The 14,819-nt window shown below is 28.6% G+C and overlaps 3 protein-coding genes across 11 annotated transcripts; 1 reads left to right on the top strand and 2 right to left on the bottom strand.

The window, feature by feature from the left end:
• The first annotated feature begins 44 nt into the window (after positions 1-44).
• On the top strand, positions 45-8,364 carry LOC107064592 (odorant receptor 10). 7 transcript variants are annotated; one of them, XM_089173662.1, is made up of 9 exons: positions 45-733; positions 841-978; positions 4,969-5,086; positions 5,194-5,455; positions 5,584-5,703; positions 5,829-5,919; positions 6,539-6,702; positions 6,779-6,911; positions 7,658-8,364. In XM_089173662.1, exons 3-9 carry the CDS (start codon positions 5,038-5,040, stop codon positions 7,709-7,711), a joined length of 873 nt encoding a protein of 290 aa, XP_089029788.1. In that variant the 5' UTR covers positions 45-733; positions 841-978; positions 4,969-5,037; the 3' UTR covers positions 7,712-8,364. The 7 variants fall into 7 exon arrangements, with proteins under 7 accessions (XP_089029788.1, XP_089029789.1, XP_089029790.1 ...); XM_089173663.1 differs by having other exon boundaries at positions 45-638; XM_089173664.1 differs by having other exon boundaries at positions 45-430.
• Positions 1,036-2,375, bottom strand: LOC107064595 (ubiquitin-ribosomal protein eS31 fusion protein). Its single transcript, XM_015317430.2, has 4 exons — positions 2,262-2,375; positions 1,731-1,845; positions 1,396-1,613; positions 1,036-1,310 (listed from the first exon to the last, which is right to left on the bottom strand). The coding sequence occupies exons 2-4, from the start codon at positions 1,831-1,833 to the stop codon at positions 1,161-1,163; spliced, it is 471 nt and encodes a 156-aa protein (XP_015172916.1). The 5' UTR covers positions 1,834-1,845; positions 2,262-2,375; the 3' UTR covers positions 1,036-1,160.
• A 111-nt stretch (positions 8,365-8,475) lies between the features above and the next one.
• Positions 8,476-14,508, bottom strand: LOC107064625 (organic cation transporter protein). Of its 3 annotated transcripts, XM_089173661.1 has the most exons (10): positions 13,856-14,353; positions 13,032-13,153; positions 12,878-12,937; positions 12,009-12,180; positions 11,692-11,931; positions 10,458-10,716; positions 9,840-10,008; positions 9,428-9,756; positions 8,880-9,163; positions 8,476-8,794 (listed from the first exon to the last, which is right to left on the bottom strand). In XM_089173661.1, exons 4-10 carry the CDS (start codon positions 12,171-12,173, stop codon positions 8,531-8,533), a joined length of 1,710 nt encoding a protein of 569 aa, XP_089029787.1. In that variant the 5' UTR covers positions 12,174-12,180; positions 12,878-12,937; positions 13,032-13,153; positions 13,856-14,353; the 3' UTR covers positions 8,476-8,530. The 3 variants fall into 3 exon arrangements, with proteins under 3 accessions (XP_089029787.1, XP_015172995.2, XP_015172996.2); XM_015317509.2 differs by lacking the exons at positions 12,878-12,937; positions 13,032-13,153; positions 13,856-14,353 and adding an exon at positions 14,375-14,508; XM_015317510.2 differs by lacking the exons at positions 12,878-12,937; positions 13,032-13,153.
• Positions 14,509-14,819: the final 311 nt, after the last annotated feature.

Raw genomic sequence — 14,819 nt, forward strand, 5'->3', positions numbered from 1 at the left:
GTAAACAGCGATAAGCAGAAATAGCATGGTGAATCTAAATGGAATACACACACACACGTGGTTAACGAAGAATACTATGCTACTGTGACATAATATAATAGAAATGTATTATAAATATCTTCTTTATATATGAAAATTCAGTGTCATATTGTTTGTTTTTTATAGACTCCGAAACTACTCATTGTTTTACACATTGTTCAAATGTGAATTGTGTCCATGTATTTCTTCGCGACGCGTGGTGGGGGTATTATTTCTCCTCCGTCGTGCAGCTATCTCGGCTTCCCTCGGCTTCTTTCGGTTCTGTCGGTACACCGACACGTAAATTTTGTTGTGTGCGAGGCGTGCTGGGCTCGAGAGAAGGGGTCGAAATGTTCCGCGATCTGGCTTCACTGATTGGTGAAGCGGACGTAAATCCAGCGAAACGTTCAAGGTACGTGATTGGTGCGTTTATCTTATTCGGAAGAGAACTCAAACTAGCTAACGCTAAAGACGGAAGATAAGTGAGTGGTTCTAACGCCCGCTTCCGCTGGAGTTTATCCTGCCACCTAGCGTCATTAGCGATAAATGGTTGCGACGTCAAAAACCTTTATCTTTCAAAAGTATAAGAAAACTGTTCATTAAGATTATGGAGTGTAGAGGTAAGGTGAATCGTCTGTGTATATGAAAAAGTGTCTGTCGAAATGCATTATAGGGTGGCGCCACATTAGCATCACATTTTAAATAATAATAATAAGTAATAATAAATATTTCTTATTTTAATTTTTTTTTTAAATATAATTTTGTACGAACGATGATTTAAAATTATATATTTTTTAATTATCTCTTTTTGTTGTATTTTAGATAACAATTTTTTAAACGATCAATTGTTAAAGAACAATGTGTTTGCCAAGTATAAGAGTCATATAAAGAAATTTATGAGGATGCAATAAAGAAAGGATGCATTGAATTGAAAAAAAATTCGATTATCTACAAAATAAGGTAATGAGTGATAATGTTTACTTATATGTAAGAATTAATCTAATAACTTTTAACAAATGAAATATACATATATTTATTATTTTTTTATTTACATTTAATATATGTATATGTTAAATATTTAATGTCTTGAATAAAAATTATAAATGTACATATTATAAATAATTACTCATTTAAGTAATCATTTACTTATCTTCTGGTTTATTAAAGACAAGCGTGTAACCACATTTACCGCAATAATGACGGTCTTCCATTGCTGCCATGAAAACGCCAGCACCACATTGCTCACTAGGGCATTCTCGCCTCAAACGATGGATCTTTCCATTCTCATCGACCTAACAAATATAGAGATTATACATTGAACGAGTTATAATAATAAAAACCAATACAAAACAAAAAATTCTATACGTAAATACATACCTTGTAGAATTTGAGTACAGCAAGCTTAACCTTCTTCTTCTTGTGCTTGATTTTTTTCGGAGTTGAATAATTCTTCTTCTTACGTTTCTTTGCACCTCCTCGTAAACGCAGAACCAAGTGCAAAGTAGATTCCTTTTGAATATTATAATCTGACAAAGTTCTGCCATCCTCCAATTGTTTGCCAGCGAAAATTAATCGTTGTTGATCGGGAGGAATTCCTAATAAAAATAAACAAATTTATTTATCTTTTCATTTAAACTCTCTTTCTTTGTTCTCCTTAAATATGTGTAGTATTTGTTTTTTTATAATAGATTTAATAACCGGTTGTTACTTACCTTCTTTATCTTGAATTTTAGCTTTAACATTTTCGATAGTGTCGGATCCCTCTACCTCTAGGGTGATAGTTTTCCCTGTGAGTGTTTTAACAAAAATCTGCATGATGACCGTTTCCTAAATTTTGCAAAAAATACCAATTTATCAAATTAGTAAATCAATAAATTAACAAAATATACAGTTAACCCTTTGATATTATTAATCCGATCAACAAATAAATTATATTTAATAATTCAAGTTTTTCTTTCTTATATCATTTTCATATAACAAGTCTCCAATAACATATATATCATTCCTATTATAATTCAACGAAAAACCTAATTTTCCATTGTTTTTCCATTAGAGGCTTGTCCACGCACGCACACACAAACCATGTGCTAAAGTAAATTTGTACATATAACATGTTCATTTGTTTAAAATAATGTTTATGTTAATAAGAAAAATAGTGATAGAGATATCAATCGTTCAGTAATAATAATTTTAAACAATTAAGTGAGATAAATATAATAAAAGTAAAATAAATTGAAACATACCTATAATTTCTCTAACAGAACTGGAAAAGAAAAAAACATGGTTGTTTCATAAAACAGTTATTGTATAAGAAAGTAAAACTAGTGTTAAAAATATTGAGCGCTAGGGTGGTACCAATCACGCCATCTGTCAGTTGTTTCGAATTTCTCTAAATAAAGAAAGTCTTGAGCATGGCATGGCTCAGTCGGTAAAACGCTCGACTCCCACCCGGAGTTCGCGAGTTCGAGTCCCCGCTCTCCGACATCGAACGTTGGGACCAGTGATCCCGTCACATAATTTGAAGCCTTCTACGATCCAAAATTCAGCCTGTACAATAATTTTCGATTATCACTGTCCAATTTGAAAATTCGAAAACTTGATGACCTTATTTTGATTCGATATCTCGAGAAGAAGGGACCACCACTGTACGATCTGAACGATCTGATCTCTCTCTCTCTACGACAGCTTGTTTAAACTTGAAGATTAAAAAAAAAAAAGGTCATCAACTTTTTCAAAGTTGGAACTTTTACTCTTTTCTCAAATTTTGAAAATCCAATCCGAAAAATTCAACAAATTCAACATTTTTCCTGTGCGTACGATAATTATCCGGTGTGTACGATAATTTAAGGCCCTGTGTCGATCAGACGAACTAAAGTCTCTGGGATCACTGGTTGGGACATGCCTGCTCGTTGTCGTGGCTTTGGGATCGCGGGCGTCAGAAATGATGCCCTTGGAACCATCGCCCGCAGGACCAATGACCACAATGATAGGTGCTCCCCGCAAAGGGCTCGGGCACAACTGTCCAAGGACTGAGCGCCCGGAATAACAAACCACACGAAAAAAAAAGAAAGTCTTTAAAAAGGGCGTTATTAGAGGAATGGGCAAATATTACACCACCAATTACGAAAAACTTGTTGAATCGATGCCAACTAGATTAGAAGGTATTATTAAAGCTCTAAAGGAATGCATAGAAAATATTAAAAACCTATTTAGTTTGTATTAATGTATAAGATTAATCGTTTAATTTTTATTATGCACATGTGTCCACTTGTTTGACTATAAAATTGTTGTTATTTCTTTATAATTATTGTTGTTATTATTATTATTAAGTTATATGCTTTGGTATACAGTTAGTGTACATTAAAAGACATAAAATGACATACATGATGTTAGCAATATCCTTTAATTTATTGAGTAATTTAACCCTTGAAGGGGGTACAACCCTTGGTAAAAATTACGTTAAAGTGCACTGTGGATGTTTGACACCCCGAACGTGTTTAAACGCGTCTCCTGAAGCCGCCATTTAACATTTAGAAGTCGTAATTTTTTTAAAAGTAGTTTGATACATCTTTTTTTAAAAAAAGAATAGGTTTTATACCCATCTAAATTAACACTAGATAGAACTAGACAAATAATCCATTTTTTCGAATTCACTACCGTTTTCGAGAGATCAAAAATTTGTTGGGATGTCAAACGCCCCACGTGTACCCTTTAAAGGAGTTAAGTTCGAGTCATTCATTATTTAATATTTCACGGAATATCTGATAAAAGTTCCGAGAGAATATTATTTATCTTAGACCGCCTGTATTTATAATGATTAGATAAAATAAATATGAATTATATTTCTTATCGAAAGTAATGTTTCTTTTTTCTTTCAAAAATAGTATCAAATGATATTATATGAAACGAATTTCAAAGTTTACGTTCAAATTATACGTCATACGTATTCAAGTAAATAATTCAAAATGAGTTTTGTTGTAATTGAACTTAAATATCTTATGTAAGAATATGTTAGAGAGAAAGAGAAAGTTATCATGGGAAATAGTACAGAAGTTTGAGTAACAACTTTTCATTGTTTTTTCAGTTTTGCATGTATTATTATACGTAATCATATCGAGTACAATAGGTGTTTGTAAACTATTTTTGCAAGTGGATATAGAAAAAAAAAAAAAAAAAAAAACAAGAAAAATAGCTTATTCTTATCGTAATAAGTGCGTATGAATATATTCGAGTCAAATTTTCTGTAATTTGCCATATTTGCGATATTATCTATAGAATTAGCCATATGACGCGAAAAAGAACAATTGTGGTATGAGAAGAAAAGTACGTACACGCATACGTCATCAGTGCATAACTCGTTGTCGTTCGATTTAGATCGGTTTTTTTAGTTTATTCTTCAAAAAAAAAAAAAAAAAAAAAGAATGGACGTTCTAATCTTACGTTATTACAATATTAATCGATTTCTTTTGTTAATTATTGGTTCTTGGCCAATGACTAAGAAATCATTTTTAAATGTTCTCATGGAAAAAATAATAAGATTCATTGTCTATACCATTTTAATTTCATCCGTACTCGTTCAGGTAGAATTTAAATTTTTAAATGATACAAAATCAATGAGATATATTAAATGATTCATTTATCATTCTAATACTTATGTCTTTTTGTTGGTTTTTTCTTTTTTTTTTTTTCAGATATTCAAATTCATTACTACCGAACTTACGCTCGATCTTTTTGTCAACATTTTTTCTTATGTGTTTATTTGCTTGATATACCTGGGAAAATATGGTTTTTATTTGTTACAACTTGAAAATGTAAATATGAATATTTTTACGATCATACGTTTCACGTTTCACATTTTACGTTTCACGATATATGATTAATTTTGAAGGATTATCTTGAAAATTTGGTTTTACTTGTTTTTTGTTTTTTTTTTTTTCATGTTTCATGTAGTTAAAGTGTCTGATTATACGAATTCAACGTAATTGGCATTTATTGATCGATGAGAAGGAACTCGAAATCATGGAAGAATATACGCAACAGGGAAAAAAGTTTACTTTCGTGTGTCTGAGTATGTAATTCAAATTTGCTTGTTTGTTAATTCATAAATATTTGGTTTTGGTAATAATTTGTTTTTCTTATTCTTGTCTTTTTTTTTTTGTTTATTATTATCATCAGTGCTATCCTGTGCTACGATTATCATACTTTTGGTTTGGACAAGTTTTTTGTTCATTTACGATATCGTCGTACCATTGAACGGAACCCATCGATTACAGAGTCCATTTGTGGCGGAATATTTCATAGATGAGGACATCTATTTTTATCCTATTTTATTGCACATGTATACTATTTTTCTCGTTGGATTGATGGTTGTTATTGCGACTGAAACATTTTATACTATTTGTATGCAACATGCCTGTGGTCTTTTTCAGATCGTTGGGTAAAATTGAGAAAATTTACATTTTTTTATTTTTTTTTTTATATTTTGTGCTCTCAAATATTGGATATTCGGTAGTTGGACTTTGATATTAATTGTTTATTTATTTTTTTGTTTTTTTTTCTTTTTAGGTATCGTTTCGAGCGAATTTTTAACCAAAGCACTTCAAGTTCTATCACATTACAAGAAATGAATTTAAAATTTGACGATTGGGTCTCCCGTGCTATTCAATTGCATCAAACTGCTATCGCGTACGTGTATTTATTCTTTTATTAATTATTTTATATAAAATAAACAATTTTTTTCAATTTTAATTTCTTTATTTTTATACTCAATAACGACGTTCTTTTTATCATGAAATGTTTGGTCGTGTAAGGTTCGTAGATCATATGAATTCCTGTTTCACAATGTCTTACTTCTGGTTATTAATTTTGGCTGTTCTATCTTTAACTATGAATTGCACCGACGTGAGTATATATAACGTATAATTATTATTTATATTATTAATATTATGGAGGGGGTAGAGGTAAGAAGTAAAATCTCTTATGGGAGAAAATGTGAAAAAGAATGTCCAGCCTTTTTTTGTCAATAACAGTTCAAAAACCATCCAGAATGGCGCTGGTGAACTTAGAAGGTATGGTATGAATATAGCAGTTATAAACGAATTGAAGTATGCCGAGTTAAAAAATTTAATATTATTGGCAACTTTATCGCAAAACCCTTTGGAGGTTATGTGTACTTTTATGATTATTATATTACAATTTTTGGAAAAAATTCGTTCTATTTTCTATTGAGTATTTATTCCTTTTATATATTTAAGAATGTTTTTTCTGTCATGAGACATTCATTGTGGAGGTAACGATCATGTCGACCCTTTTCTTCTTTATTTCTCAATCCTACTCTAATAATATTTGGCGCTTCCTTTAAAATTTACCCTCTAAGTACTGTGGCGCCACCCTAATTGGTTCGATTTCGACGGACACTTTTCATATACAGAGATGTTACTCCTTATCTCTACCCTCCATAATTAATATTTACAAATATGATATGCTTTTATATATATATATATATATATATGTATTTTAGATTTTACAAGCTGTGAATCCGAATAAAAATTATAACCTCGTTAATTCTTCTGTTCGTATAATTAATGCTTTTGTTCGTATCGTTAATATTGTATGTTATTTGTTCGGTGTATTTTATTGTGGACAGAGAATTATTGATCATAGTACTGGTATTTCAGATAAAGTGTAAGTTTCATTTTCAATTATTTATTCGATAGACTTAATAAATATATATATATATATATATACTTATGTTATGTAGATATGCTATTCCTTGGTTTTTGGAATCTTCTAAAATACAAACCACTATAATAATAGTCTTGCAAAGAAGCTTTAAAGAATCCGTTTTGCTTGCTGGTGGTTTATATCCTATGTCGTTCGAATTATTAGAAGTGGTAAACAAAATTTGATAACAGATACGTAAATAGGATAAGGTTGTTCAAGCTGTAATACGCGAGTCTTACAATTTTATCACATTTTTAGCGTTTGAATTCATTAGTACGTCATGATACATGGCATACTAATTAAACATATTAGAATATTGATATTAAATAAATAGCTTTACTTTTGAAATCAATCAGAGTATGTCTTAAGCATTTTTGATATTATTAAAAACAAGTAAAATATGTAGGTGGCCCTTTTTTAGCTTGGACACGTTGTATAGTAATATTATCTGAAGAATGATGTAGGATTTTCATTCAATTAATATTTTTTTATGAACAATTTGTTGCAACATTTTATATAAAAAATAAATGTTCTATATTTTAATATATATATAAATTACTTGTCACATTGTTTGTCCGCAATGGACTCCTAAACTACTGAACTGATTTTAATCAAATTTTGCACACTGTGTGCAGTTTCATCCAATTTGAAAGATAGAATAGTTTATATCTCAATTTATAATCGCAATATTATTTTATTGCGAATTATTTGTTGTATAAGGTAATTCGTTGACTTAAAGACGTGTGTATCGGACTGATTGTGAGCCACAGCAACGCATGGCGGAACACCCCTAGTTTTTATATATAAATAAATAATATTTTAAAAATTTTCTATGATTTAGGCTGTAGTACAACTTGAGCAATCTTATCTTATGTAAATTTTATTAGATATCGAATTATATTGTTAATTATTTCAGATATTAAGGACAACTTCTTGTTACATTACAACACTTCACGCGTTGCAAAATTAATTTAAATAATTTCAATGTAGTATAGACAAAAGTCAAATTGTTTTATATATATATATATATCTTATATATCAGTGTTTCTCAACCGATGGTTCGCAGATAAATTTTAAAGACCCCCGAAAAGCTTATAAATTTGTTATATTTTGTTTACAATCTTTTAAATTACGACTAAATTTATTTATTTTGTCTTTAATTTTGTTTTAAGAATTCCGTTTTTATTTTGTTAATATTTTGTTTAAGTTTTATTGATTATTCTAAATTTCTTTATCATTCTTTGAATATATATATATATATATATATATATGAAATTTATTAAGCACCACAATAATTATATGTTATTATAGAAAAATTCTCCCTTTTTTCTAATTTCTTAATAATTCATTTGGTCCATAATAACAAAATTTCAGTTGAGAAAAAACTGTTATATATTATACATATACGTCTGGACTCACGCTTGTATTAATAAAATTTGTTTAATCAATGTGTATAACACTAATAATATCAGTATTGTTAATTTTTAACTTGTATTAAAGAATATGAGTATAGTAGACAATTCTCAGTATTAATGTTTTTGTAAGTTGAACCAAAGTATTACTCAATGATTATGCTAATAATTAATAGACTTTTGGATAATTGAATTTTCAATGAATAATTTCTTATTAATTATAATTTATTATAAATACAAATGTTTTTATTTATTTTATTTTATAAGATTAGATTTATCAAGACATCAAAATTATTCTAATAACGTTAATAGCAGGTAATAATTATTTCTTTTTTTTGAAATAAAACATATTATCAATTTATAACTATCGTTTCTAGTTAGCTTTTACATATGAAACAATTTTTGAATTCAACGACACCACGTTCTTTCGTAATTTCTTCGTCAATTGTGTCGGCTAATGGTCTCCCACGCGTTTCCGGTAACATCATGGAAAGTAAACCAGACAAAAGAGCGCAGAAACCACATAAAGTACTTGGAGCCCACCAAGCAATGGCGCCTAATAAATCAGCAACGTAGGGTGATGCTACGCTACCAACGTGAGACATTGCTGAACTGCTGCCTACTGCTGAATTTCTTGTAATCTACGGGTAAAAATGATTAATAATAAAACCAATTCTTTTTTTTATATTCCAATATTCATTAATATAACATTAATGATTGATTTACCGTAGGAAACAATTCCGAAGTGTATAATATCATGATACTATAGGCGGCAGATAAAATAAATCTTGCTGTTAAAGCAACGATTATTATAGCCAGAGTTTCTTTAGCTGGTATTGCAAGAATACTAAGTAAAAGCAAGGCCGTCAACGAGTACATAACTGCACAAGCTTGTTTTCTTCCCACATATATCAAAATGGGCGTTGGTATCAAATAAGCTGGTACTTCGGTGATACCCATCACAAGAATGTAAAGGTAACGATTAGCTGAGAAATTGTCCACGTTTAACGCTGTAATGAATACATACATATATGTTAAAACAAACAATATTGGAATAACGTTATACTGTAACAATTTTATCTATTATCAATAATATTAGTAGAACAATATTAGGAGGGATCTTAAAAGAAATAGAGGATGAGAACCGTGAATTAAGGGGTTCGCGTTCAGGGATGAGAACACTGGTGGGATTTGGTATTTGCGACAATAAACTTTCGAATTCCTAACGCTAATTAATAATAATAATAATAATAATAATCAATAATTAGTATTACCTAAGGCATAATACGTGAGAGATGCTGTAAGCCATGCAAAATTGGTGATCATGACTCTTTTTAATAATTCATAGTTGCAAAGAACAACAACCAGCCCTTTTAGAGTTTCCTTTAATTTATTTCCTTGACTAATATTAGTGGAATTAGATTTAGAATTTTTCCTTTCTTCCAATTGAGATTGCAATATAGGTTTATGCATAATCGATGAAGAGTATGTTTCGATTACTTCAGCTTCTTCATTATCAGATCGGTAATACTTCTCGATCACCTTTTGGGCTTCATTAATACGATTTTGTGATAAAAGCCATCGCGGTGATTCTGGCATTAGCCTGATGATCAAAACTTAAGGAAGTATTAAAATATTTTAGATTTAGATACATTTTTCAATTAATAAGAATCATTTTGTCATTACCACATAAAAAGAAGTAAAATTAAAGCTGGCAATGTTGATGCCAATTGTTTGTGTCGCCAATCGTATAGCACGTATGCTATGCATGCCATAATTGTTGTTCCTATGGGATATCCAGCGTTATAGGCTACACCCATCCATTGTCTGTGTTTTTCTCCGGCTGTTTCGGTTACTGTATAACAAAATTATTGAAAGTTTATATTAAGAGAAAATATAGATTGATATACATTGTACTGTTTCAAGAAATACGATGAGGATGAATATACTTTCAATTTAAAATTAATTTGATGAATATTTACATTATCAAGAGTCAATGTATTTCAAATGTCAGTAATCAATGATTAATTAACACATTCACGACAGCTGAACGAACGTGTTGACACAGATAACGTTAACAACTTGTTTCAATTTTATTCATCAACTGAATATATTAATAATTAATTTTAATCAGAAATATATATATATATATATATATATATATATATATATATGATGGTGGATTGAAAAGTTTAGTGATTTCTTTTTTTTTTTTTTTGGTATAAATAAAAGCGAGTTGGATAGAAAAATAATAATTTCTGTGTTCGTTTATCATCGTTGAAAAATAAAGATAAAATAACTTACGTAGAGTAAAGGAAGGATACAAAATAGCAGCATGGCTTATCCCATTAATTAATCTAAGGATCAGGAAGCACCAGTACCAAGGTACAATTGCACTAATTGGACCAGATAATATCAGCATAATAATCCCAATGTTGTAGACAAATTTTCGACCATATTTGTCAGAAATAACACCGGACAATGCACTTCCTAAGAGTTTTCCTAACGAGAACATCATCTGGATGGTGGATCTATCGGCTAGTCTGTCACACACGAGGTCCCACTGGGATCATATCTTGATTTATAAAGCGTATTGGTGATATTTTTTTCTTTCATTTTATTATTTTCAATTAATTATAAAATTATAGAGAGCAAAAATTGAATGATAATAATAATTATTATTATTATTGTTCATATTGTGTTAACCCTTTGACTGTGACGCGCTCTCGAAACAATCCATTAATATGAACGGGGCGCAATTTTCGCATGTCAGTCGCTGCTGCGACTGTTTTTTCGACTACTGACCCAAAACAGATAATAATGGCAAATAAAATAAAAATATGAATTTTTTTTTCCTTTTTTTTAACACGTTCACGCCGGCGCGTACCACCGGTGGCCCGCACTAGACTGTCCCATCGAGCGGCTTGTACCACCGGTGGCCCGCACTAGACTGTCCCATCGGGCGGCGCGTACCACCGGTGGTCCACCTTGGTCCAGATTTGAACAAACAAAAATCACGCGCCGCCAGATGAAGCGCATCTTAGATTTGAGTGCCGTCCCACAGCGCAGACACTGAAAATCGGTGCCGTCGTCAACGTGTTAAAGTAATTTTTTAACCTATTTTAATTTATTTGATTTATTTTGTGCATATTCCTTCAAATAATAATCGTTAATTATAAATATAAAAGAAAAAAATACAAAAATTTATAATATAACACAGAGGTTATAATAACTTTAACAGGATATTTGAATAATTTTTAATCCTAATTATAAAAATAATCAAACGATAATGAACGAATTAAAGATAATAAAATTCATATAGACGACGACGAATTTCAAATATAAAAGCAATTAACTAAAACGATATTGAAATAATTGTCAATATTTAATTGCTATGTTACATATCACAATAAATTGATGGATTTGTGAGAGCGTATATATACGCCTTTCGTATATATTGATGGATTTGTGAGAGCGTATATATACGCGTTTAACAGTCAAAGGGTTAAAAATGAATTGAAATAATATTTGAACTTACATCTTCGACAAGAGAAGTACCATCCAAGTTCTGTTCAAAACTTCGAACCTTGCATTCTGTTACTTTTACTGTTGGATTATCGTTTTTATATTTAAGTGCTTCTTCAAAACCTATTTTTGCAAAATGATCGTAATCATAATCGTATTGAGTGCACGGACTGGCGGATGAAATATTTCTTATTTGATCATTAGTCCAATTAGCTGAATGAAGAATTGGTATGGAACACCAATGTTCAGGAATCTACGATGTAAATAATTTTCATTAATATTTAATTATATTGTATATCGGTATGATCTCTCTATGGGGGAAACACTTACCTCGGCTATAAATATATAAGCCATAGAATGCATTCCATTAAAACAGGCTGGTATCGTCGTTAAAATAAAAATCATATAAAGAAAAGTGGAACCTTTACCAAGTTTATTGAGAGCAACCAAAAGTTGTTCTTTTCGATTAACTTGAGATGAGTCTAATGTTGTCATGTTTTATCTGCAAATAATGCAATATTATTAAAAACCATATTGAAAGTACGCTTATAATTTTAACGTTTGTAATAATGTTCGCAGTTAATTAAATTTCTTCGTACGTTTGAATTTAATGATGATCATTGGTTAATTAAAACAATGTACTAATTGTAAGTTGTAAAAATGTTAAAATTAGTATATATATATATTTAAAATAATATATTATTTAATATATTAATATATTATCTAAATAAAAATATATATTAATATATTTAATATTATTATATATATAATTATAAAATATATATATAATAATAATATAAAATATATATAATAATAATATACAATATATATAATAATATTATATTATATTATAATATAATTATAATATAATAATATAATATATAAATATATAATATATAATAATAAATATATATATATATATATATATATATATATATATATATATATATATATACATTAATAATATATTATATACATAAATATATATATTACTCATTTTAATTGTAAATATCATCGTTAACTTGCAAAGAATATTTTTTACGATAATGAATATTTGATGCATTTAATTTGTATCCTTGTTTTGACGTATGAAAAAAATAAAAAATACAAAAAGTTATCGTGATTTAAATAATTAAACAATAAGAGTAGTCTAATTATTTATACGTTATTTTATATAAGTAATACAATCTTACAATTACCTCAATTGATTTTAGGAGAAAATAGACCTTTTTTTTGTTGTTGTATCATTTAATGCTTCTCTATAATTAGTATAATTTTTACAAGTTTTACAAACAAAGATCACTTTTTACTGTTTATAGATTGTCACACTTAATGTTAACGCTTTAAACTTACTGAGTCGAATAACCGGTTTATCAGATGCTTCAGTAATAATAGTGTTCATTATGTATAATCACCGGAAACGTATATTGTTGAAGTAAATATTTCTCCCCAAGGTTAAGTAGTAATTTAAATTCCTTTGAATTATTGATAAATACGTGAAATTGATAAAAATTAAAAGCTGATAATTTTTAATTATTTAAGTATTGTCATAATTTCTTTTTGTTTTGTTTTGTTTTGGTTATATTTTACAGGTGTAATGTAATTTTCATACGTCAATGATAAAATATGATAATATAAATTTGTTTTCAGCACGTTCTGATGCATAGTTGCGTAGTACGCAGTATTTTTTTTTTCTTTTTTGTAGAAAATCATTTATTCCTATTGATACAACAAATTTTCGAAATATAATCATTATTTTATTGTTAATACATTAATGTTATGCTAAAACATGAGACTTACATGATTCAAGTCTCATCAGTTTACAATTCTCAAGTCAAGAATTTTCAGAAAATTTCTAATTGATATATCTAATATAAACATTTTATCGATAATTATAAATTTTTATTGTTTATTTTATTTTTATTATTCAATGAGTTTAAATTTATCATGCAAATTCGTTTAACCCCCTTGAGTACTGAATTATTTGCAAATTTTTATATATATATACATAACGAATTTAATTTGTTATTGTAATTATATATAGATTAATATGTCAATGTAATACATTTTATTTGAAATATATATTTATATTGATAATATAAATATATATTTTGTTTTTTGCAACAACATTTTCATTACTAAATATTAAAATAAATATTATAAATAAAACAAAATACCCAAGTAAGCGGATGACGTGTCTCACTTGTCAAATGTACCCAAAGGGTTAATTGTAACATACAGTAAGACCCAGCTTAACGGGGTTTTAATACGTTCCAATAAGTTCCAGTACTAAACGAAACAGCGTTAAACGAGGCTATGCTTATGCTTATGTTAAGCTCTGTTTCATTTGCACACATATATACAACATGTATCAATACAGTGTGCAATGTAGGGGAACCTCAATACTATCGCGTAATACTTAAATAGTGTTAAGCTTGGTCTTACTGTACTTCGATCAGTCTTTTACGCGTCGGCCAAGATTAGATGAAATTGGAATGAACGAAAATAGAAATTAGAAAACGAGCTCACAGAGATGACTCTTGTGTTTTTGTTGTGTTTTCAAATGATTTATGTATTTAGATTAAACTATTTTTTCTTTTTTTTTAATGAATATTTTTACTTCCTATTTGACATTTTTATTGTTTTTCTATTACCAAATACTTTTAACTTTTTTTTTTATAGATTATATTACTTACAGAAATGTGTGTGTTTCAATCTGTGCTTAGTCAAACACTTATGCGTAGAGAGATGAACAACAAGACTAAGGAGTGTGTGTTGAGAATGCACAATGAACCTTCAGTTTATAGTCTACCGGCAACGATCTGATAACATTTTATAGTATGTAAGATAAGTAGACACAGATAAAGAATTGAAATAAAAACAAGTAAATTTAAGCTAATGGAAGTAGGTGATTCATGGTCTAAATGAACATTTAAAAGTAATTTATAGATGTTTAATATGAATATGAGAATTTAATTACAAATTATAATGAGATTCATAGTATAATATATATTTTCAATTTCAATATTGATTTACAATAGTCACAATAAATATTTTTATTTTTTTTTATCATAATATATTATTGTTATTTCTTAAATAAAAATTATCTAAAAGATATATTACATTTGTGTATAAATATAT

This window comes from Polistes dominula, unplaced genomic scaffold (assembly GCF_049000335.1).
Source record: "Polistes dominula isolate Pdom_NZ unplaced genomic scaffold, Pdom_raw_medaka contig_33, whole genome shotgun sequence".
Classification (NCBI taxonomy): Eukaryota; Metazoa; Arthropoda; class Insecta; order Hymenoptera; family Vespidae; genus Polistes; species Polistes dominula.